We start from the raw sequence: 24,151 nt of genomic DNA on the forward strand, positions 1-24,151 counted from the left end.
TATATATATATATATGTTATTACCTTACAGGGTTGATGAGAGGATTAAGTAATATTATGTACATATTACTTTTAAAAATGTTAATAGGGATATCTGAGAGTTTATTTGTTTTTTTTGTTTGTTTTAATAGTTTTTTAAATTAAAAACAAAGTTAATTGATTTATTTGTAAAAACAATATTGCATCTGAAAGAGCCTGAAATAGTCCTGATGCAGGGAAGTTCCCATATAACTACTGAAGGCAGGAGAATGGATGCCATGATATAGGAGTTAGCATTTTAGCAAAATGATTTCAAAACTCTGCTGGGGAAGAGTAGCCTGCACAAAACCCAGAGGCCGGAGGCAAGAATAAGTGTGGATCTACTTATTAGAGGTGAGCGGCTGTTGGGCAGCAAAGGGAAATAAGAATGGGTTAAAGCATCCAGAATTATGTCCTGATTACGCCGGGAAGTGGATTCTAGATGAGCTGAGAGGCTGGCACAGAGAATGGACTGATGGAAGCCATCTGAAGTGAAAGCTAGCCAGGTGGTTATGGCTGAAGGAATTAGATGAAGAAGTTGGCGTCACGAGACCAGTGAGGAGGCTCAGCAGCGTGGCCCATCATCGGCCCTGGCCCCTGGAGTGAAATAGGAGAGAAGGAAAGGGAATGCTTGTGAGAGACAATTAGAGAAGTGAATCAAAAGGACTTGGAGACAGATTTGACCCTGGGGGTGAAGGGAAGCGAGGGTCCATGTGACACTCCAAGAGTGCTCAAACCTGGGTGACTGAGGGATGTGGAGGCCACACGTAGAAACTGGACTTGAAATGAAAATCTTGGAGGTTTGCCAATAAGCACAAAATTTAGCCATCAGGGTAGTCTTTATAGGGGACTGGAGATGGAAGTTTCTTATTGGTTACACAAATGTGTCGTCTCTGTCAATTTGTGGAGTCCTCCACGCCAGGTTTCTGAGCTTGATTGGGAATGTGTCTTGGGCCCTTGGCTGAAGAATCCCCATTGGTTCTTCTCTGAGTTCAAAAGAAATGGCTGGTAGGAGACAATTTTCGAGAAAGGGAGCTCCAGGATGTCCTCACCCTGCCTTGGAAGTGCTTACACTTTCACACCTGTTGAGTAGAGCCAGGTTCCTCCCAGACAGGGTTGCTGGCTGCCAGGGCGGAAATCCTGACCTTCCCGCAGACCTGGCAGCCCCAAAGTGCTGGCCCTTTTTGATCTGGGTGCAGGAAACGCTGTGCATTTTCCAGGTCGAGGAACAGATTTGGGGATTTTCATGGCTTTAATCTTTCTTGTGATAACATGTGTCATTTAGGGCTCTGAGCAGGTGGCGGTGGTGGCAGAGTAAGATGGGAAGGCTGGGAGCTCTCAGCCTGACGTTTGGGTTTGGTTTTAGAATGGACCTTCAATATTGGAAGTGCTTTTTTCTTTTAATTTCTGATTAATGTTGTTTGTTTGTTTAACTATCTCAAAGCAAAGGTGAGACCCGATTGGAATAACATTAGTTTGTCTTGACCTACCAGCAGATGTCTGCATAGAATATAATCATTACATTTATTATAATAAATATTATTATTTCTACCAGCTATTTCAGAATGGCTACTATATGCCAGACTATTTGCTAGGGGTCTTCATATAGTATCCAAACTCCTTAACAATTCTGCAGAAAAAATATTACCTCTAGTTTACAGATGAGCAAAGTGTGGCTCACAGAGGTGAGATGGCCTGCCCAGCTCCCTCTGGCTCTCAAGTCCGTGCTCATAGTTAAGAGTCATGGTTTTCAGCATGTGTTTCTGGCTCTTGCCCTTGAGAGTCCATTCCCTGATTCTTAAAGCAGCTTTGTAGAGGAAGGAGCCCTGGCACCACTATCTTCCTCTTGCTAGGAAAAGAACTTTATATGGGGCTGACTTTAATGATTTGGGCATATGACCAGCTAGTAGAGTTGATTCTTTTCTCCAGACTTCACAGCCCAGTGTTTTATGACACAGCACTGCCCACTGTCTCCTCCATCCACACCTGCCAGGTAAGCTATCGCCTAGGGTGCTGGCAGTTTTCCTCCGTGTGAACAAACCTTTCCAAAACCCAAAGGGAGAACAAGATCCTTTGACTATCTGCTGACAACGGCACAGTAGGATATAGATGATGCTGCCAAATTGGTACCTACTAGAACATGTCAACAAACAAGCAGAAGAGCAGGCATCTTTTAATATTTACCTGCTGCGGGACTAAGGGGGAGAAAGAAGAGAGCCAAATTTTCAGTGGTAAAGAAGCATTGTCCAGTCAAGAGAGTACCACACTAATCTCACTTCTTCTGGGATCGCAGGCTTCATGCTTTTGCAGGTGTGAGATTAATTTGTGCATCTACTAGACTCTGCCTTCTGAGAAGCCATAATTCCCATTAGAGTTGCCATGCAAAAATAGTATTGTTTGCTTAAACAGCTGTAATTAAGACCCAGAACTGCTTGTCTCAGTTTGTAGCCAACTTTCCAGAAATGTCTCTTTAAGATAAGTGCTGTGTGGCAAGCAGTGATTGAGGGGAAAGGAGGGGGAAATCCTGGTTGGTTTGTGTCTGCTGGGCCTGCCGATAGGCTCCATCTGTGACACTGATGACACCTGGAATGTGCTACCTTCCACTCAAGGCGTCGGTGAGTCACAGAAATTCAGACAAACAACACCAGGGCGAAGGAGCCCGAGGAAAAGAAAACACATTAAACTGTCTGGAATCAGATGGCCCCGAGGCAGCAGAGGAGCATGGAAGGACCTCTAAAATACACCCTCACGCAGAGGTGGGGAAATTGTCTTCTGTTCCTCCCGGGTCCCTTGTAGCCTGGGGCGGAACAGACATCATCGCCTTCCCAAGCTCTGAAGTCCTCAGGTTTGAGAGAGGCGAAGTGGACAGGGTTTGGCATTTCTACCCCAAATCTGTCTGAGGTCTGTGAGCAAAGTGGGCCTCTGATCCCACCCATATTTGGATCATCCTGACACCTGAGCATCTGGGCTACCACCCTTAAGCTCAGACACTCACCCTGGGGCATTACACGGACGGGAGGCCCAGCGTGGTTCTGTCTTCTGCTTGCCCATAGTTACCGTGATACTCTAGTTGAGAAGGAATGACCCAAATCAGGAGGGACATCTTCTTGTTGCGCCTCAAACAAGCCATGGAAGTTGCTGTCTCCGGGCATCCATGCCTGTTTCTCTTCCTGGGGTGATATTCCCCGGATATCTGCATGGTTATCCCTTCACATCATTTGCTTCTTTGCTCAACGTTTACTGCTGTAGAAAGGTCTTTGCTGATCATTCTACAAAAAACAACACTCCACCCCCATTCTGCCTGCCCCTCTGTTTCCTTATCCTGCTTTATTTTTCTCCATGCCCTTTAGAACTGCCTGACATTGAAGTTTGAACGTGCTGTTTGCCCCCTGCACGAGCATGGAAGATCCATGAAAGTACAGCTTTACTCCTTTTAGTCACCCTGTGTCCCCAGCACCCAGCACAGTGCCTGGGAAGTAGGCACTCAGTAAACAGTGAAGTTACCCATAAATCAATAAATCAGGGAACAAACAGATAAACCTAGCAAGGCTTAATGTCAAAAGCCATGAGTTTCAATGGCAGTGGGTCACAACGTGTTTTTCCTCACTGCAGATTTTTAAGATATTTATTATGATGAATTGAATTCAACAAAGTTTTAGATTATTTTTCCATTTATTGTTAATAATTTTGCCTTTGTATTTGATTTTATTTTAAAATTTACTGTAGGAATTGCACACCGAATACTAAAGACACATTTAACAATAATACCTTATATTTTTTACAGTACCTTAGGGTTTACAAAGTGGACGCTTTCATTATCTTCTTCCAGTTCAGTTGTGGCAGGGGATAGATAAAGGAAAATGGACTTTGGAGCCAGAAACATGGGGTCTCAAATCCCAGCTCTAATATTTGCTATCCATGTGGCTTCAATCACTTAAACTTCAGTGTCATCATCTGCAAAATGGGTGTATGCACACTGCCCTCATGGCCTTAGAACCCACCAGGCACTAGATAAATGGCAGCTGCTATTATTATTGCTACTTTATCATAATCACCTTTGATCCATCCAGGATCACTGAAGAAGGAGGTAAGCAAGGATGCTTGGAGACTCTCTGACTGTTTGCCCCACAGGAGCAGCAGCAGGAGGTGTCTGAATCAAAAAGCAATGCAAAACCAAAAAAAAAAGCAGAGTTAGGTGCTAATATTGGCTCTCCGGTATTACCTTCTCTATTTCCTCATTTGGATTGGAACGTTAGACCCCAAACCTGCTTGAGCGCCGGAATCACCAGTGGGAATTGAAAAAAATGCAGATTTCTGGCCTAACCCAAAGAGATTCTACCTTGGCCCACCTGGGTTGAGACACCAGAATATCTGTGTGTGTAGAATTCCCTGGGTGTGTATATCATCAGTCGAGCGTGGGGACCACTGTACCGGATGATTTCCAAGGGCCAGCCCGGAGCCTTCTGAGTTACTATGGCGTTTTTGAGCCTGTTTTGAAGAATTGACTATGTTCATGGAAAAGACATTTCCTTCTGTATTAGAAATTCCTCATCCTTATCGGTCTCTAGGGGGAAGTTGTGCTCAGGCTGAGGGCCATTCTGAAACTCCCTTAGAAGTTGTTGAAGAACATAAACGGTGGATGAGAGAAAGAGAGTCTTAGAGGCTGGTGCTTTAATTAACAGCTGCACAAATCCCTTAGACGGGAACTCACTAAAGCCACAGGAACTTCCCTCTGGGTATTTTAAGCTTTTGGCTCAGCTCCTTGTAATATGTCAGTGGAAGAACTGCCTTAGTTTGGTGAGGAATGATGACATCCATGAATCACCATGTGCTTTCCAGGCACATGCTTGTCCTACAATTATGTCTGTAAAGAGCACAGACGGGTGGGCTCAGGGATGGACGTTGCCCTCAGGCAGCGGTGATATTATGCTGGGATCAGACCCTGGGATGCAACAATGCAGATGATGAAGTGGGTGATGGGGAATTGTTATTGACCTCACTCATCTCAAAAGCAGCTACTGTCCAGGAAATCCTGTTTACATTCGTGGGAGGAGAGTAGACTGACCACGGCAAAGAGGATCCTGGAGCCAGTGAATCCTCTGGAGGGTATAAACATTGCTGCAGTGCTTTTCAGGAAAAAGAATGTGCTCTAATGTGCAGACCTTGTAAATATCATGCAGCAGCCCTCCTTGCAAATGCCCCCAGCAGGCAACATACTGTGTCTAGAGTTAGGATCACGCAAAATAAAATTAGCATTTCTTCCAGGAAGGTTGTTTCCATCACTAAACGCTTGAGAATCAGAGAGAAAACAGGAAATTTGAGGCAAACCCACGTATCAGTAGACACTGTGATTCCACACTGGTTTTAAAAGTCACTTTGTTCTACTTGTAAATACATTTTTATAAGGAGGAAATATACCGTAAGATGCATTCTTAATTTTAACGAAATCTGCAAAGACTTTTTTTTGAGACAGTTTGAGTTAATTACAGCAAGTTGAATGATGCCAAAATGAAAAAATTCTCAAGATTGATGAGTAAAACCAACCTTCTAAGACAAATATAGTTTACAACTCTAAGTGAACAAATGTTATAGCCTTCTGCAACAAACATTTATCAGTGGGAGTTTCTCATAATAAACTTACTCTATTTTAGTGCTTCACATCAATATTCCTTGGGAAATTTAAAACAAATCTTGCAATATTGTGGGAAAATTCTTTGCCCTTTTAGAAAATGGACGTAGAATTTCAATTTTATGGTAAAATATACATCATATTTTCAGGTTTGACTTAAATTTTAAAGTGATGGTTTTGCAAGTATTCACTAATATTTTTCTTATTTGACTGACAAGAAAAGCCACAATTGGTCTTCTTAAAACAGCTGTATAAAAAATTCTCCTATTCTTTGAAGGTTCTTCATTAACTACTAACCTAGCCCATGGCTTCTGCTCCAGTTACGTGTTTCAGCCAAGAATGAGCCAAAGATTCTAGCAGTAACAGAGAGTCACAGGTTTAACAAGAACTAATTGGGCACGTATTTGTTTGTGGTGAGCTCCGTGCCAGATGGAGTAAGGCTGTGAGAAGTGAAAGAAATAGTTCCTGCCCTTGAGAAGCTTACACCTAGTGGACCAGACAGTGTAATACAGGAAACTATGAAAGAATATTCCAATGTATATTGTCTGGCTTGCCTGCAGTGGGCATGTGTTGAGGAGCAGATTCAGCTAGAATGCCAGCCAGTTAACCAGCCTAGAGACAATTTGGAAAAGCAATGAAGAGCTGAAGATATCTTTTATTTTACTTTCCAATTTGCCAATTTTGCTTTTGTTGAGTGCCTATCATGTTCTGGACACCAGAGTTACAGAGTAAGAACACAGAGCTCGTACTGTGTACATAGGCTTAGAGCGAAGTTAATTAACTGGATGGCTTTTCCCAGAGGTCTTCAAACCATGCACAGTTCAGCTCTCAAAATACCTGCGTGTCAATTGAATGGTGTTGGAAACACCCTGACTCATTCCTGTGAGTCAGGAATATAGCGTTTATTGTCTAGACTGTTGTCAAGGCCTCCTTGCTAGGTCTCCCTGCTTCTATTCTTTCCCCTTACAGTCCATTCTCCACACAGCAGTCCTTGGCCTGGGACAGCAAGGAGGGGGGGCACGGAGAGGAAGGGCAAGTCCTGAGCTCAGCCTTTGAATCTCTCAGATGGCCAGAGACCACTGCATTGCCTTTCTCCTTTAAATAGTAGGGTCATAGAGCAGGAACGCCATGAGGGGGGCTTGGCACTGGTGAGTTGACAAACTCTTCTTTTTCTCTAAAAAGTTTCATTAGAAATTCTTAAAGACTGTTATGTCCAGCATCCACATGGTTGTGGAATTACCCTTAAATGCTGACATGTCCATCACGTTCTCTCTCTGTCACCCACGGTGTTTTCTCACAGCCTTCGTGTGGTTTCATTCCAGTTGCCTCGAGTAGCCTTGCAGCTGAAGAGCACACCGTTGACATTGAGATCAGTTTTGAAAATGCCTCCTTCCTGGAGCCTCTCAAAGCTCATTTGAACAGCCTCAGTTTTCCAATTCAAGGGAACAGCACTGACCAAGCCACCAACATTTTGAGCATAGCAGTGACAACAGGTGAGTAAAAGACCCATCGCTTTAGAATGGAAGATGGGACATGTCAGGAGAAAGGCTGTCTGAGCTCCTGACCATTAGAGAAAATTATACTTAGTAGGCAAGTGAAATGACCCAACAGTCCTTATGGGTCTGATTTTATGACTTCACAGCCTTCCAGAATGAAGCCCTTATTGGCAAACTCTGCAGCCAGTTTCCTTATTTTAAATGGTAGCAAAATGTTTGCTTGGTGGTTTGTGTGTGGTTGTTGCAAAGTGGTCGTACTGCCAGGTCCTTTCTGACAAACGACGGGGTCCTCTTCCCCTGGGCAATCAGTGGGTATAGACAGCAAGGAGTGGTTGAGGATATTAATAAATAGCAAGTTTCCTTCTTTTTGGCATCATGGGTCAGGAAATAGGAACCAGGTACACGCCTGGGTCAGAAGCAAGGCATGAACCAGAAACCCCCAGGCTATGGGATCGGATTTTCTGGACACTGACTCTCTTTCAAAGTCATGCTAGCTCTCCTATTTCTCAGAGGACCATCATCTGAGAAGCTGTAAGATGGGACTGTCCCTTGTCCTAAAAAAGGTTACTGCTTTGTAAATTGCAAAGCAGTAACAGATGTTAGGTTTCATGATTCTAAAATGGAGGCAAAAATAAAATTTTTATTTTTCAAAATCTATTTGAATTCTCATATTTCAAATAGTCTATCACCATATCAGTCTATGCATCTTAATTTTTGATTCTTAATATATGCTACCTGAACCTGAAATGGCTGCCTTGTGGTTCCCTTTGGATGCCACTTCCCATCAAATTCGACGTTAGCATTAATTTCCTCAAGTTAGTGGTTCTCTGATAGGATGCCAGCATGCACTGTGAGTCCTCCAGCAGTGGGAAGTTTACTCTGTGTTCCTCAAATGTATTTGCACACAGGACTCTTTTCCATAGAACATCTCACAAAACTAATGTACATTGGAGCAACACAGGAAACACCCTTCTATGTTCCTACTCAGCACAGGTCTTCTGCCTCTAAAATTATTGCTTCTATTTATGGGGAAAAATTAATTTTTTGATAGATTTTTAGGCAATTTTGTTTTGCCTCCCAATTTTTTTTAAGGAAACCTTGGGTGTGTATTTGGGTGCTAGAAAGCAAATCTAGTAAACAAAATAAACCAGTAATTATCAAATAAATAAGTAGTTTATTTTCATTGAACAGCTTGTGATTATGGATACTTGAGCTTTAGTTGTGAGTTCATGTTATGTACACTCAATGTAGACCTATTGACAAACTCTGATTTATTTTGTTCTACTGGAAATGGCATGACTTCAAGGGGGTCTGCTATTTATACCATTTTAGGAACTTGTTAACACAAGTTTAGATGTTGGGTTAGTCAATTTACAACTTGGGTTAACGAGTTTCTCTTTTAAGATGTAAATACCCTTGGAAAGTTTAATTTATCCTGGCAGCAAGACTGGCCATTCCCACGTTGGGGAGGTGAATCCTTCTGATAGCTAACTGAGAGAGCCTGAGACTCATGGCTCTCAGGACCAGCAAGACGGCTGGGGAGAGTTGACCTCAAAGGGGAGTGGATGGGATGGGTGGGTAATGGAGGTTAGACTTACTGACCATGGTACTAATGTCTAAGCACCCCAAATTTTCTCCATTCTCCTCTTCCCATGCTTCCCCCTGCTCACTCTCGAACAGCTTACCAATGATCCTTTCAAGAAAGACATTTTTAATAATAGTAAACAAAACTGAGGATTTTTAAGGCTAGGCAATGTGTGTAAAGCACTAAACAATATCTGGAATGTGGTAGGTGGTCTGGAGGTAATAGCTTTTGCCATCCTCCTAAGGCATGTTTGTATTTTACATGGGAGTCAAAAGTTCTTCAAATACTACCCGCCATCCCTCTCAAAAACAGACAAATCAAAACAAAAAATGCTTTAGTAGTGGGATTTCAGGTCAGTAGGAGAGAGTTTGACAAAGGCAGTCTTGTTGGCTCCCTTCAAATTACCCTCAGCCAATGTTCACCTCCCTCACTAGCATCCCTAATTTCCTCTGTTCCTTATGCTTCTGCTCAACCTCCACCTACTTCTAGAGCATGGGACTGCATTAGTGTCCAAAGAGTCACTGAACTTGGTTGTCCCTCCTATTTCAGGAATAGTCGTTTGATGGTTTTCCTTTGGGTGGCCAGTTGGTGGGCCTATGCCTAGGTGTCCATCTGCAGAACAAACAGCTCCCAGCAATATGACTTTGATCCAGTTTTAGAAATAAATTCAAAGCACCATTTTCAGAGCATTTTTCAGTGTCCCCAGTGGGATCAGTTTTTGTTTGGGCCGTTTGCATTTGAATTGAAATGTAAAAGGCACAATTTTATTTGTATTCTATATTTGTTATCTATTGCTGCATAACAAATTACCCCAAAACTTATCATCTTAAAACAACAAACATTGATTATGTCACACAGTTTCTGAGGGCCAGAAATCTGGGAGGAGCTTAGCTGGATGGCTCTGGCTCAGAGTCTCTCATGAGGTTGTGGTCAAGCTATTGGCCAGCGCTGCAGTCATCTGAAGGCTCACCTGGGGCTGGGAAATCCACGTCCCGGCTCACTCGTGTGGTTGTTGGCAGGCTCAGTTCCCCACTGCGTATTGGCTGGAGACCTCAGTTCCTCACCCTGTGGGCCACTCCATGACATGTCCTCATGCGATGGCAGCTGGCTTCCCTCAGAGGGGGTGATGAGAGAGAGAGAGGACAACCAAAAGAGAAGCCACAGTGTCTTTTATAACCTAATCTCAGAAGTGATGTATCATCACTTCTGCTATATTCTATTGGTCACACAGACCAACCAGAGTACAATATGAGAGAGAACTACAAAGGAGTGTGAATGCCCAGAGGCAGGGATGGTCGGGGGCCATCTTGGAGGCTGGCTACCATACCTTCCATGTCCAGGAATCTATTTATCTTGTTATCATTGTAGGCATCCCCTAATATGGATAGTCAGAGTAGTCACCTTTTGGATGGCCATGCCGAATAGCGTGGTGATACATACAGGAATCAAGGGAATCTCATGCAGTGCCAGAGAACTTCCCAGAAGGGCAATATGGAGTCAACTTAGGATTTCCTACAAGTATAAATACTTGTAGTTTATAAATGCAGAGATGGTGACCACATTCTCTCTCCTCACTGTTCTGGTTGGTGATAGTCTGCAGACCTACTGGAAATGAAATCTGGTGCTCCTGTGAGACAGGCTATAGGTGGCCTCAGGAAAGGTGCCTCCACAATCTCACATGTCACGACCACGGCAACTCCCCTGCAGGACATCATTGCAGTTGCCTTAAAGGACTGCCTCCTAAGGGACCTTTTTGCCAACTCCGGGGAGGTAAGTAACTGCTCATTAAATGTTTGTTTGTTGAATGGCTGTTTTATGTCAGCTCAAGCAAATGTTTCTCTGTCCTGTGTGTACTCAAATGCTAATATGAGATTTTTAAATATTGCCCTGTATTTTTTCAGCAGATGTTACCCTGAGAATGTCGGTCAGACTCAATGTGGGCTTTCAAGAAGACCTCAGGAACTCTTCCTCTGCCCTCTATAGGTCCTACAAGACTGACTTGGAAACAGCGGTAGGTTTTGGCCCTAGGACCCTCTTAATGAACAAATTCTTTGGGCGGAACTGAATCTATTGCATTTACAGTGGATAGTTTGCTTGAATCTCTCAGAATTTATGAATGTGGATGTCAAAATTATTCCTTTACATCTGGAATGGTGAATTAAGAAGTGCTCAATTCAAATAGTGTTCAGGGGATGGTTTGACATCATTTTGACCTGTAGGTGGAGCATCTTCCTAGGGTAGAATTGATTCAGATAAGATTTGATGGTATCACCTCACTGAAACCTATTCAGAGGCCCAAGAACCTGGTCTAGAAGCACCAGATGATGCCTTTCTAGTCGTATTCACACAGCACATGGATGAAACCCATCACACTTTTAGGGCAGACCAGCCCTAAGTTTCCGAGGGTTCCAAACCACTCTATACTAGTGGTTCCTAGGCATTCACACTTAAGACAGATTTAAATTTACTCACGTAAAAATATTCTCTGAGTGTTCTTCCCTGAGTGAGAATATTCCCTAAGTGTTAACTGTGTACCAGACACTATTCAAAGTGCTTTACTTTGGATTAATTCATCTAAACCTAAATGGTTGATTTCACTCATTTGGAATAGAGCTCCCCAACTGGTGTAGCAGAAATTACTACAGGTGGGCTGGGATAATGAGTTCCCTTAGCTCTGTGGGCAGCCGAGCCCCTGCCTTAGGCCAGGAGCAGCCTCTAGCTTACCCCAGTGTGCCACACAAGTATCATTTTCCATGGGTGCCATGATGAACTGCTGACACAGAAGAGCTCTTGGACATCTGATTTGCATATTTGGCATGTTATAGTTCTACACAGCATGAGAACCCTCCACACACACACACACACACACACACACACACTACACTGAATTATATACTTTTGAGGAAAGATAGAGTTACATGTTAATCCTTGGGTCCTACCCATCTGGGTACCTGGCTCAGTAATTTGCACATTGCACCTGTCCTGTGAATGTGACTTGAGTCAGATTGAATCTCCTGTGGGGTTGGTACTCAGAGAAACAAAGTGGAGTGAAAACATCGTCAAAAGCCACATTGGCTCCACCAGTGCTGCAGTATGTTAAGTGAGGGATCAGGCAGTGTAGCAGCCGTGTGAATGCCCATCACAGATCTCCAACTACAGGGGATGTAATTGACCAAGGGCCACAGCTGCTGCTTCTGAAACCCATGGCAGTGCTTGCTGCTCGCTGGTAATGCATGAGCACGGCAGGTCTGTGTCTGGCAGACATGGGACTCCTTTGAAGGCCATACTGAGCCTTTCCAAGCTCAGTCTAGGATGATTTCACCCAACCTCCCTTCCTGCTCTCTTTCATTTGGGGTCTGAGGGCTCTCCCTGCCTTCCTCGTTGCCTCCACATTTTCTCTCCTAGGCATTTCCCCGAGTAAATTTTTTGCACATTTAATCTAGTGTTTGCTTCTCAGAGAACCCACACTGACATAGGTAGACAGGAATTACTTCTTCAAAGATCTGCTGATGCTGGCGCTAACAACATATACAGGAGAAAATTTTACCCAGGGTGATAAGGAAAACACACTTTTTACTCTGTTTAAAGTCTTTTGGCATATATCCCACTGGACCTTGATACATGACACTTGTCTTGCTTTATTTTCCAGTTCTGGAAAGGTTACCGGATTTTACCAGGCTTCAAATTGGTGACTGTGACAGGGTTCAGGTAAGAATGCTGTAATTAGGTCATTTCTGTCCATTGGCAGAGATCAACACATTAGTGAAGGAGAAAAAGCCCGTTAGAGGGCCATCATCTGGGACACTCAACAGGAGCAATTCGGTAGAGGTGAAGACAATGCCAGATTGCAGCCTTAAAGGGGAAGGAAATACTAAGAACAGTAGCTCACTCCTTACAGATGTACCTACTTAGAAGGAAGGTGAGAACAAGCCTTGTGTTCATTTTATGCATGCAAGAATTTTGCAAAGATCTGGGAGAAGCTTGTAGTCTAGGGAGTTCAGAAACATAAAAATGAAATAATGTCATGCAATGATGCTTTTATTTAAGGAAAGTTGACCAGCCAGCTACAACTCAGAGTTGCATGCTGCTGTGTGAATGGCTCCCCTTGGTGCTGGGCACTCTGGCAGCCCTGAGTGGGTTTATACAGAGTTTCTAAAAGTTTGTTGCCAATTTTAAAAATTAAGAATGTTTACAGAAACATTCAGGCTTTTGGCTTCACTTGACATTCAGCATATCTGGTAACCCTGGGCCAGCATGGTTGTATGACAACGGTGTCTGCATTGTGGCTGCCACCCTATGACCAGCTGATGTGATTCAGTTCCCTCTTCCCTGTCTGGTATTTTGTTTATTTATGTTACCTGTCTGTAGACATTTATGAGCCCTGCCTTGGCTTTCAACTAGAGCTTTGAAAGCAGGTTGATTTCAGTGAACCCTTGAAGATAAAAGTACCCGGGCTGTTCCTGTCATTTTATTTTCTTATGCAAATAAACCATAAGGGTCTAGACTCTTTCAGGTCAGTTACTGTTTTACTGAACTGAGTGGTCTCCGTCCAGGCCCGGAAGTGTGGTTGTGACATATGAAGTCACGACTAAAACAACATCACCTGAATTAATGCATAAAGCGAATGAGCAAGTATTACAGAACCTCAATCAGACCTACAAAATGGACTACAGCTCCTTTCAAGCAGTTACTAGTAGTAAGTAGAACATTGCTACATTTTTCCTATATGTAGATTCTATTTAGATATGGTAATGATGTTCATCATTATGCTTAAACCTAGGAACTTACATTACGATGTCCTCCGTGGAGACAGACGCTCTCGTTCCTGGCATAAAGGTTTATGTGCTGTCTCCCCGTCTTAAGCCAGTGCAAAGCCTCCCAACCAGACTAGTGTCACTGCAGTTGGAGGAGGCATTTTCAGTGGGGAAAGGTTTTACAATGGGGCTCCAGAGCCACCTGGATTTATGGATTTTTTTTTAATTAACGGACCCAAAACATTCAGAAAAGTAAAGCTAACATTGTGGTAGGGGTTGGGATAGTCATGAAATGTATTGATATTAAATAGGGAACCATTGTTATTTTAGAGCAGTAGTTCTCAAAGTGTGGCCCCCAGGCGAGCACCATCAGCACTACCTGGAACTTGTTATAAAGGCATATTCTTGGGGCCACCTCAGATCAACCGGGCCAGTCTATGTTTCAACAAGCCCTCCAGGTGATTCTGATGCAGGGGAAAGTTTGAGAACCACTGCTTTGGATCATATATAACAGTGGTAAGAATCCTGGGATTTTAGATATTCTTCCCCATTTTACAAATGGGGTACAGAGTTGGGCTCTGTTGTGTTATTAGGTGGGGGGACATATTGTTACTGGCTGGGTAGGAAGGCGAGCCAGCTGGGCAGAGATTTGGTGGGCAAGAATTGGCCAGCGGATGTTCTGGATAACTCAGGTCCACAGTTCTGGCGTGAAGGCAATTCCTCTTTGGAGCAACATGGTCCACGGTTGGGGAGGCACTGAGCAGACTGTTGCAGGCACAACCAGGAGAAAGGGCGCCCCTTCTCAGGAGCGAGGCCATCCTGACAATAGGTTTATATTCTTTCTCTTGACATTCTCTGCTGGTATTTTTAGACATCAGCTCATTTTTAAAAATAAAATATTGGAAGAGATATACACAATGGTAAGAAAGTGCTTCAACATAAGCAAGATAAAATAGCAAAGTAAAAATTCAGAATAGATGAGGCAGCAACAACATGGATGAAAACCAGAACATTAAAGGAAGAGGAACAAGTGGCCTGAGTTTGGACTCACACAGAAGCAATCCCAGCAAGACCACTGCTCCCCGACCCAATGCCACCCCACCAACCAGCAGACGCATTGCCCCAAAAAATTCTTTTTATTTATGGTTCAGAGGGCATAGGAGAATAGCAGGCTTTAGCATAGGTGAGCTTCAGTTATGATTACTCTTCCCCAGAAATTTCAGTTGTGCTGAGGATAGTCAGCCACTGAAATGAATAAGTGTCCAGCCGTTCTCCTGATGGGTGGGTGACTGTCAGTCCAGAAACACTGCTGACAGTACAGTTCACAAAGGGGCTTTAGTATCTGCGGGTTATTCTTCCAAAGAGCAATAAAGTTGTTGTGAATGGCACCCAACACACCCTTTTACATCCATCTCTGCCCTCCTTCGAAGACCAGAATGTGATCTGTGATATGCACAGCCTTAGAACAATAAGCATGGACTTGTCATGTGCAATTCCACAGGGAAAGCAGACACCATCCTGCTCTCCGTGGTGGTGGTGGTGTTTACCCAGAATACAAATATCCAAAAAAGTAAAGTGACTAGGTGTTTTTAAAAAATTATAATTATATTTAGAAGACAAGAGAGAGAAGAAGAACAAGAAAGAAAAATGCTGCATGAATGAGTTGGTATCAGGAACTTATTTTTCAATCTGTCTTTATGAAACACAAAGGCTCATGGCAATCTTCAGAATAGCTCCATTCATTTTGTCATATATTAATCCTCTGGTGATGTTTGATTAACCAGCAGGGTCCCTTAACCAGTATACCCTTTTCTTTAATCACTCTCAATATATTTATGATCCATTCCATATAACTATATGATACTGGCAGTTTTACTAATCATAGTTATTAGCAACGATAGTAACGAAAAGAGGGACACTGTTATTGAGTCTTTTCTGTGTTAACCCAGTGTGTTGTACATATTTCATCTTTATATATCTTGTGAGGTAGATATTATTATCTCCATTTTACAGATGAGAACATGGAAACTTAGAGAGGGTAAATAATTTGTTCAAGGACACATAGTAAGTAACACAAATTTGTGTGACTTCAATGTCAGTTCATTACATTAATATTCACAGATGGCCTTGCTTCCTAATAGATGAATGTGATTTTTTTAAATCTTATTTTACTCAGGAGCCTAAAAAAAGTGATAAGAAATTTTTAGATGCCTTGTTCTTTTGGCTAGAGCATCATACCACCCCGGAGTAATCTTATGGTGTTTTATCCCATGTTTACACTATGGAGAGGATCTGGCCTGAGCATCGAGCCCCATACAAAAGAGGCCCCACAGAGCCTCCTCACCCGCTCCTCTGATTTCCTTGACACACAGAACTCACGAAGGACATAACACAAGAAACAGCTTAGAGGGAAAGTTGTGTAAGCAAAGGACAACCATAAAAACATGTACAAAAATAGCAAATACTATGTTTTTATTTCTATCTATGAAAGGATGTAAAGCCATAGTTCTCCAGAATTTTACTATGAAAACCATAATAGCTACTGTTCCCTTAGTCATCTCCCAAGGTATCTCTCACTGCCCCTATTTTCCGGAGAAGGGAGCTGAGGCTCAGAGAGGCTAAGCAAGGTCCCCAGAGCCACACAGCTATGTATGGCACAGAACCAGAATTCAAATCTGGACCTGTGTGTCTATACAGCTCTCACTTTTAAGGGCCCATGGGTATTAGATCTTAAAAAAAATTATTTCCCAACCAGACATGATTATCAAAAATTAAATTGTCTTTCCATTTCTAATTCATCAAAGACATAGGACAGAACATTCAGTCAACACAAGGTATCAGTTATTGATAAGAAGCAGTTGATACTATTTGAGTCAGTAGCAAAGAAACTTGATGTTTAAGTTACCTGGTGTGGCTTTTTCATAAGCAAATGTGCAATTTCCTACCAGACTATTTGAAATATTGAAAATAGCTTTGAGATCCTCATTACTACCATTAAGAACTCTTAAGTGTGCAAAGACCCCAAACTGGAAGGCTTGTCCCTAGTATCCAGCAGGCTGTAACTCTTTGGGCCTCAGATACCAGCTGCCCAAGGATGGAGCGAGGAGGACACGCTGCCTCCTTCTAGTCAGCAGCACAGATGCTGTGGAGACCTCGGGAGAACCCTCGTCGTGGTGGCGTCCAGTCTGTGGGGGTAGCATCAAGTACACTTATTTGCTTTGGGATCCTAATACATTTTTTCTGGGTTTCCAGATGAAACTAAGTTCTCTGTCATACCAGAAATCATCTTTGAAGGGGATACAGTAACTCTGGTGTGTGAAAACGAAGTTCTGTTCTCCAATGTGTCCTGGCACCATGTTGAAAGGAGCTCCGACATCCAGAACAGCAGCAGATTCTGGATTTACACCTCTGTGCTCAACAACACGACCTCAGTATCGAAATTCACTATCTACAACATCACTCAGGGTGACGCAGGTGGGTTTCCATCCAATAATTGGGGTGAGGAAAGGAAGGAAGAGCTCATAAAGAAGCCAACCATTGAATGTGTATATAGTGTTTTCCTCTTCAAAAGGAAGTCACCAGGTGCAACTTTTCAAAATTGAAAATTAATCCCATGACATACGAGCTAAGCAAATTCAGCCTTGGAGACAAATACAGTTTTGTACGTTTACCAAGGCTTCGTTGGAACTCAAGACAAAAAGCAGACTTTTTTTTTTAATTTTTAAAAATTTAAAACAGCTTTGTTGAGGTAGAATTGACATATAATAAACTCTACACATTTAAAGTGTACAATTTAATAAGTTTGACATATGTATACACATGTGAAACTATCACCATAATCAAGATAGTGAACACATCCGTCACCCTCCCAAATTTGCTTGTACACCATTGTAGTCGCTCCCACCTGCCCCTCCCCACTCCCCTCCCCCAGCAACCCGGAAGCATAAGTTTTAAACCTGACGTTCTAGAATTTAATAATCCCCCTGTAGAGGCTGGCCCTGTGGCATAGTTGTTAAGTCCGGCATGCTCTACTTTGGTGTCCAGGTTTGTGGGTTCAGATCCTGGGTGCGGACTTACACCACTCATCTAGCCATGCTATGGCAGTGACCCACATACCAAATAAAGGAAGACTGGCACAGATGTTAGCTCAGGGCTAATCTTCCTCAAGCAAAAAAAGAGGAAGATCGGCAACAGATGTTAGCTCAGAACGAATCTTCCTCATCAAAAATAAAAACAGAAAAAATAACCCCATTGTAACCCAGATGTCCACAGGGGCATCTCTTTTTCTCTGAATGAGAAATTGGGCTCCAGACATATGGGTCCTAGCACACCTTTGTTGATTCTGATTTTGCCACAGAGTTAAACAGGATGCCAGAATTATCCATAGTCTTCTAATTCTCCAAGGCTTTCCAATTTTTCCTTTCTACCTCTTCCCTTCCCACACTTTTTTCTTTTATTAGCAGAGACTTTGAGATTTCTGCTATTTCTTTAGAACATCTCTCTACTCTTTACCTGGTGGCATCAGAAATATCTGCATTAATCTTCTGCAATTCCTGAATGTTCCCTGAAGGTTGTTTAGACCAAGTCTCGGATGCCTTTGAAAATAGTGTTTCATGATGTACTGTCATGACACATGAGACAAGGCTCTCATTCTTCTAAGGAAATAGATATATGTAGTAATAATAAATGCTTTTGTGTATTCTGTGCAGGTGAATATATTTGCAAACTGACACTCGATATTTTTGAATATGAGGCCAGAAAAAAAATAGATGTTACCTCCATCCAAATTTTGGCAAATGAAGAAATGAAGGTCATGTGTGACAACAATCCTGTGTCTTTGAACTGCTGCAGTGAGATTAATGTTAATTGGAGTAAAATAGAATGGAAGAAAGAGGGGAAAATAACCATTCAAGGTAAGAACGGTAGATGCTCTTTTGCAAATAGATTTTTGCCTCTTGGCCAAGTAAAAATGGGAGATGCGATGGGTGAAAGAGGAAGCGTCAGACGCTGTTTTTGTCCGGGCTTCAGACTGTGAAAAAGTACTAGGTTTGATGCCAGCTCCAACTTAGCCATTCTAGAACAAAATTTCAAAAATATATACGTACAAGTGTCGTGTTTGGGTTGTAGATGAGATCCTGGCAGAGAAGACCCCAGAGGGAGGGACCTGATGACTTAGGTCCATAGCATCTCCCATCTACAGAAGCTTCCTTTCCTTTCCTTCCTTTCCCTACCTTCCTTTCCATCTTCAGCAAAGAGCTAAGGATAAGGTCATTGGCTTTGTTTTGGGGTCTGACTTAGAGCGTCTCATTTCTGTGTCTCTTCTCTTGGTTTCTGTCCTTCTCATTTCTCTGCTTTGGTATCCACACTTTCTTTTATATTATGCTGTGTCTCTGCTTTTTCATCTCTCTGTGTAGACCTGTTTGTCTCTCAATTGTTTCATCTCGATTTCTGACCCTATTTGCTTCCGTTTTAGATCTGAGATCTGACTTGAAGTTCCCCACCCTTCAGTTTATACTGATGAATGATAATAATAATAATAATAAACTAAAATAGCAATACTGACTCATTTTTGTGTAACAGTTTATGATTAACCATTTTTTTAAAAATATGTTATCACTTTTAGTCACATTTAAACTTGACTACAAGTTTGAAGCTGGCATTTTTACCTCTAATTTGCAAATAAGGAAATTGTGGTCCGTATTAAATGACTTATCCAAGATTGTCACAATAGGAAAAAAAAGAAAGAGTTGGAACTCACCTCAGGTGTTGTTTCACAAGACCAGTGTTTGTCTTGGCCAGGCTATGTTATCCGTGCCTGGTGAGCCAGCACGGGAGCCAGCTGATCTGACAGAGTTTGTACTGAAGCAGAAGACTGTCTTCTGCCTAGAAACCTCGCATAACAAGATCCAATTCTTCCTTAAGAAATGACAGTATTATGTGCTCATCTTTAAAGTAAAACATCATTAAAGTAAAATGTGACTCCACCCATGAAATACACTAGTGTGGTAAAGCTTTACTTTACAGAGTCTTTGCTATCAGACTATATTAAATTATAAAAAAAATAAAATAATGGTTAATGTACATGCAACTTTTCCCGAGCACATCCATTTGCAAAGCACATTTCACCTGCAGCATTTGCATTCCGTTCTAAAGAACTCCGAAGGATGGGAAAGGCCTTTGGTAACTGTTGAAAATGTTGACAGATGGTACATTTAGTCACTTCCCTGATTTTTAAGGAAGAGGAGGTGTAGGCATCCTGAGAGAACTGACAGATGGGGGAAAGACATTGCAAAGTTCCCGTGGTACTGACTTATAGGCTTTCAACTCGGAGAGGGGAAAAACCTTGCCCTCTGGCAGAGGAACCAGGAAGTCTGCGGTGCAGATGCTCAGGGGCCTCTCGTGGCCAGACTGCTGCAGACACTCCTATTGCCCAGTGTGAGCTGAAGCGACTGCAGAACAATGGATTTCCTGCCCCAGGGCTGGCCACCTGGGGACCCACACGGTCAGTTTTCTGATGAATTTAGCCTCTGCTCTCGGCACTCTGCCCTCTTCCTCCTCCCTTGCTGGCCCGTCTCTGCAGCAATCTTTCTCCAAATCCCACAAGTTCTCTTAGCACCCACTTTTTCAGGTCAGGAGAAAGCAATCTAGCTAAATAATTCACCCCAAAGGGTTTGGAAGTGAATATATTACCTCTTCTCAGAAAAAGTTGCATTTCATTTTGAAAACACTTCTGGCAAGGGATAAGACAGCAAGGAGGTAATCAGCAATGAAAGAATTTCCAGCTTTAAGAAGGTGGTCTTTTTGGAATATAGAGAGCTTTCTGGGGCTTTTCAAATCATCGGGCACCGACTAATGATATAAATGTTAATAGCAGCAGAAGTAATAGTATTAATATTATATCTTAGTAGTAGTAAGCGTAGAGGTACTAATAGTTATTATCATTAGTGCCGCTTCTACTTTGCCCGTATCTAGTACTACTCTGCCTGTTTAGGGACGTATTGACCGCTTGGGGGAATTTAGGGCAATAGAGTTTGTAGTCTCACCATAGCTCCTCTTATGTGGTGTGATGATAAAAAATAATGGAGCCTTAATTCCCGCTTTGTTAGAACAGTCCCCAAATGAGTTCATGAATTTCTTCTTCGCCCTGCCTACCATACTCCCTTGGCCTATCGTCGTGCAGAGTATTCACAAAACAATTGAGTCTTTACAAGAGGGTGTCAGCCCCCTCTCGGCTGGCTGTGAAGGCATATGACAACATGGAACAGCACGCCGAGTGACTGGTGACGGGGAACAGCCTCAAACGCCACAATCTCCCTTCTTGTGTCTTTTCTTCCCAACGGCCCCGCTTACGTTTTTGACCACGTGTTATTGCGTGTGCTTGTGTGCCGCCTGAAATGTTATTTTTGCAGCCAAACAGGGCATCAGTAAGAGATAAAAAAGTGACACTGGCTTTTTTTCTTTATTGAGTAAAAATCAGTCTTGTGGCTTTCGAGTCACTTTATAAAGCACCACCAGAAGTAGGCCTGCCTCAGAGACTGAGGTGAGCCCTAAGTAGAGAAGCAACTAGAAGTAGCATTGTTAGAGGCACCGTCCTCCATCATGGCTGCACATGGGGGTCACCTCCGTTGTTCTTTTAAAAGACCAGCTGTCAGGGCTCCACTCTAGAGCAACTAAGTCAGTCTATGAATTTGGGCTCTGGGCAGTGGCATGTTTTCTTAAATTTCACAAGTGATTTTATTGGGCAGGAGGGAGCGAGAACCATGGATTTTGTCCAATCCCTCATTTTACACATGGGGAAACTGAGCCTTTATGTGAGCTGCCCGGGGTCTCCCCAATCGTGGCAAAGGGCTCCACCTCGTCACCCACCACTCTCTCCTCCTCCTCCATGTCCTTCTCTGTGTTCCTGACAGTGCCATAGACAAAGCCCATTTTAAATAGCGGTCCTCTACTTGTAGGAATGCCCACAAAATTAGATTTAAAAAAAGAAAAAGAAAAGGAAAGAACTTGTGCTAAGTCTTCTGCCCTGGAAAAATTAGCCTTACAAACCATGTTTTCCAGTAAGACAGTACCTAGTCCTGAAAAGCTGTAATCCCAGCTCTGCCACGTGCCCTCTTCCTGGTGCAGAGCAAGTCGAGTCACCTCACTGACCTCCAGACCTTCATCTGTTGAATAGTGATAATGGCACCTATTTTACAAGACTTTTAGAGGGAGAAAAACCAAGATAATAAATGTAAACATTTAAAACCAAGTTGACTACATTGAATTTGCCACAATAACTATTTTCTGACGATAGCCTTAAAAACCATTCCCTCACTTATCCTCAGTGTGGTGGGGAATCTTCATTGGATATTATCTAACCTTGAGCAGCAAACTTGTAATTGCCTCCCATCTCTTCTCCAGAAAGCAGAGCACCAACTTAATTAGCTGCATTCAGTACCTTCCGTGCTGGACCCCGAGTTGCACAGCCGCAGGGGTGTTGTGTGAAGGACAACGTGAATGCTGCTGATTCAGAGGTCTTGCTTTTGTTTTCAGAGTTCACTATCTCCTTGGAGCCTCATCTCCACTCTTTTCCTGTGTGTTTCAGCCTAACAGGGCTACTTAGCTTTCCGCAACCGTGACTAGCACACTGCTGCTTCTGTGCTTCCGTGTACACCAATGGTTTTCTGATTTAACCGTACAATCCTTTCTTCAAGAAAAGTCTTATGTGGTTGTCCAATGCAAGATTTCTCAACCTTGGCGCTAGTGACATTTGGGGCCTGATAATTCTTTGCTGAGGCTAGCTGTCCTGTGCATTGCAAGGTGTTTATCAACATCTTTGGCCTCTACTCACTAGATGCCAGCAGCACCCCTGGTAGTAACAATCAAAACTGTCTCTGAATATTGCCAAATGCCCCCCAGGGTGGCCAAATCACCCTTGGTTGAGAACCACACATCTGATGGGTAAAGCACACCAGAATGGAGCCACTTGAGTTGTAAAAAGCGTGGGGGGCTTACAGCCCACATAGCTTATCACTCTCCCACTCCCCCACCCAGCCCCAGCTCCTGAAGCAGCTTAATGGAAGGCCAAGTTCTCCAAGGAGTACTGGTTCACACACACACACACAGCTGCACACCAGAACAGCACAGCCACCATTCTATCTATTTCTTTCCAGGCCTAGAGCAAATCTTCCTTCTTCTCTGAAATCTTCCCTAGTCTCCCAACTAAAACACCCCTCCATAATATATTTATCTCCATAATATACTTATTTCTTTAATCTCCATATTATACTTATTTCTCTTATGAAATCTATCTACTGTGCATTACAATTATTTTTGAACATCTCCATATATAATCCATCTGACATAGTTCATTGTCTTGCACATTAGTTTGATGAGGAAGCTGGGCCTTGAAGGATGAGTAAGAGTCAACAGGAGGAAGAGGGAAGGAGAATATTCTAGATGTGAACCCAGGCATAAAGGCATGAAGCTACGGGCATTTTGAAGAGCCAGGCCGTGACCTAGTCTGTAAGAGAGGAATATAGAATGAAATAAAGAGAACAGAGGCAGATTGAAATCATACTGTGAACAAATACATATACTACGCTAAGGAGATATTATTTTATTTTGTAGGCAATGGTAAGATTTTAAAGGTTAAAGGAGAGAAGTGAAATGATCAGGGCTGAACTTTAGAAAAATAAATTTTAGAAAATAAAAATAAATTTTAAGGTTGTGTAGCCAATAGATTGAAGGGGCAATTAGCTGAAAATAGAGATTCAGTTTCAAGAGTATGCAATTGGCAGATAATAGATAACGGGACCCAGGCAGGTAACCACAGGTTGGAGTGGATAAGACAGTTGTGAGATGTTTCAAAGGTGCAATCTAAAAGATTTTACAACTGAGTGGAAGTGGAATGTGAGGAAATGCAAGTAATTAAAGATGACTTAAAGATTCTTAATTTTGTGAACTGCCAATAGCAAAGAGAAGAAACATTAGAAGATGTGCATATTTTGCCTGGAGAGAAGAAAGATGAGTTCTTAATTGGACATGTTGAGTTGGCGGTACCTAAGACATCGCATTGGCACTTGGGAATTTTCTTCTAGAGTTTCCAACAAGAGGTTTCTCTTGGAGATAGAGTAGGGAGTCATCCAAATACAGGATATAATAGGAGCCATGTGTGTAGATGAGATTGCCCAGCGAGAGAGTAGAGAAAAAGGTAAGGAAAGAGCCCATATCAGGATGCTTGGGGAGGCCAATATCATGGGGAACGCCAATATGTAAAAAGGGAACAGCGGGGAGAGGATCCTGGGAGGAAGACCCAGAAGGATGAAGAGAGAGAAGAAGAAGGAGGGACCTATGGAATCAAGTGAGCCAAGTCACAGGGAAAGTGTGCAGAATGGGATGCTGCAGTCCAGGGAGCATGAGAAGAAGCCACTGGATGTGGAAAAGAAGGAGTCTCAGTTGGCCTTAAAGGAACACCTTAGGTGGAGTATAGGGAGAAGAGGCAAATTGCAGTGGTTTGCTGAAAAGTGGGAATGAAAGACTAAAGGTGGTGAATGCAGAAGCGACATGGTATGAAGAGAGGAAGAAATGTGGTGGTGTCTAGGGGAGCTTTTAGATTGGGCAAGGATTACTTTAGGAAGGGAAGACTTGAGCATATCTGATGGTTGAAGTGAGGAAAGATTAAAGACACA

At 42.7% G+C, this 24,151-nt stretch overlaps 1 protein-coding gene across 1 annotated transcript in view; it reads left to right on the plus strand.

The window, feature by feature from the left end:
* Nucleotides 1-24,151, plus strand: part of ADGRF5 (adhesion G protein-coupled receptor F5) — a 97,901-nt gene that overhangs the window by 53,743 nt on the left and 20,007 nt on the right. The window contains exons 4-10 of the mRNA XM_058553946.1: nt 6,969-7,139; nt 10,321-10,497; nt 10,632-10,738; nt 12,377-12,435; nt 13,281-13,423; nt 16,734-16,955; nt 18,191-18,394. Coding sequence (XP_058409929.1) covers nt 6,969-7,139; nt 10,321-10,497; nt 10,632-10,738; nt 12,377-12,435; nt 13,281-13,423; nt 16,734-16,955; nt 18,191-18,394 — 1,083 coding nt within the window. The remainder of the gene's footprint in view (nt 1-6,968; nt 7,140-10,320; nt 10,498-10,631; nt 10,739-12,376; nt 12,436-13,280; nt 13,424-16,733; nt 16,956-18,190; nt 18,395-24,151) is intronic.

Source organism: Diceros bicornis, chromosome 14 (genome assembly GCF_020826845.1).
Source record: "Diceros bicornis minor isolate mBicDic1 chromosome 14, mDicBic1.mat.cur, whole genome shotgun sequence".
In the NCBI taxonomy this organism is placed as follows: domain Eukaryota; kingdom Metazoa; phylum Chordata; class Mammalia; order Perissodactyla; family Rhinocerotidae; genus Diceros; species Diceros bicornis.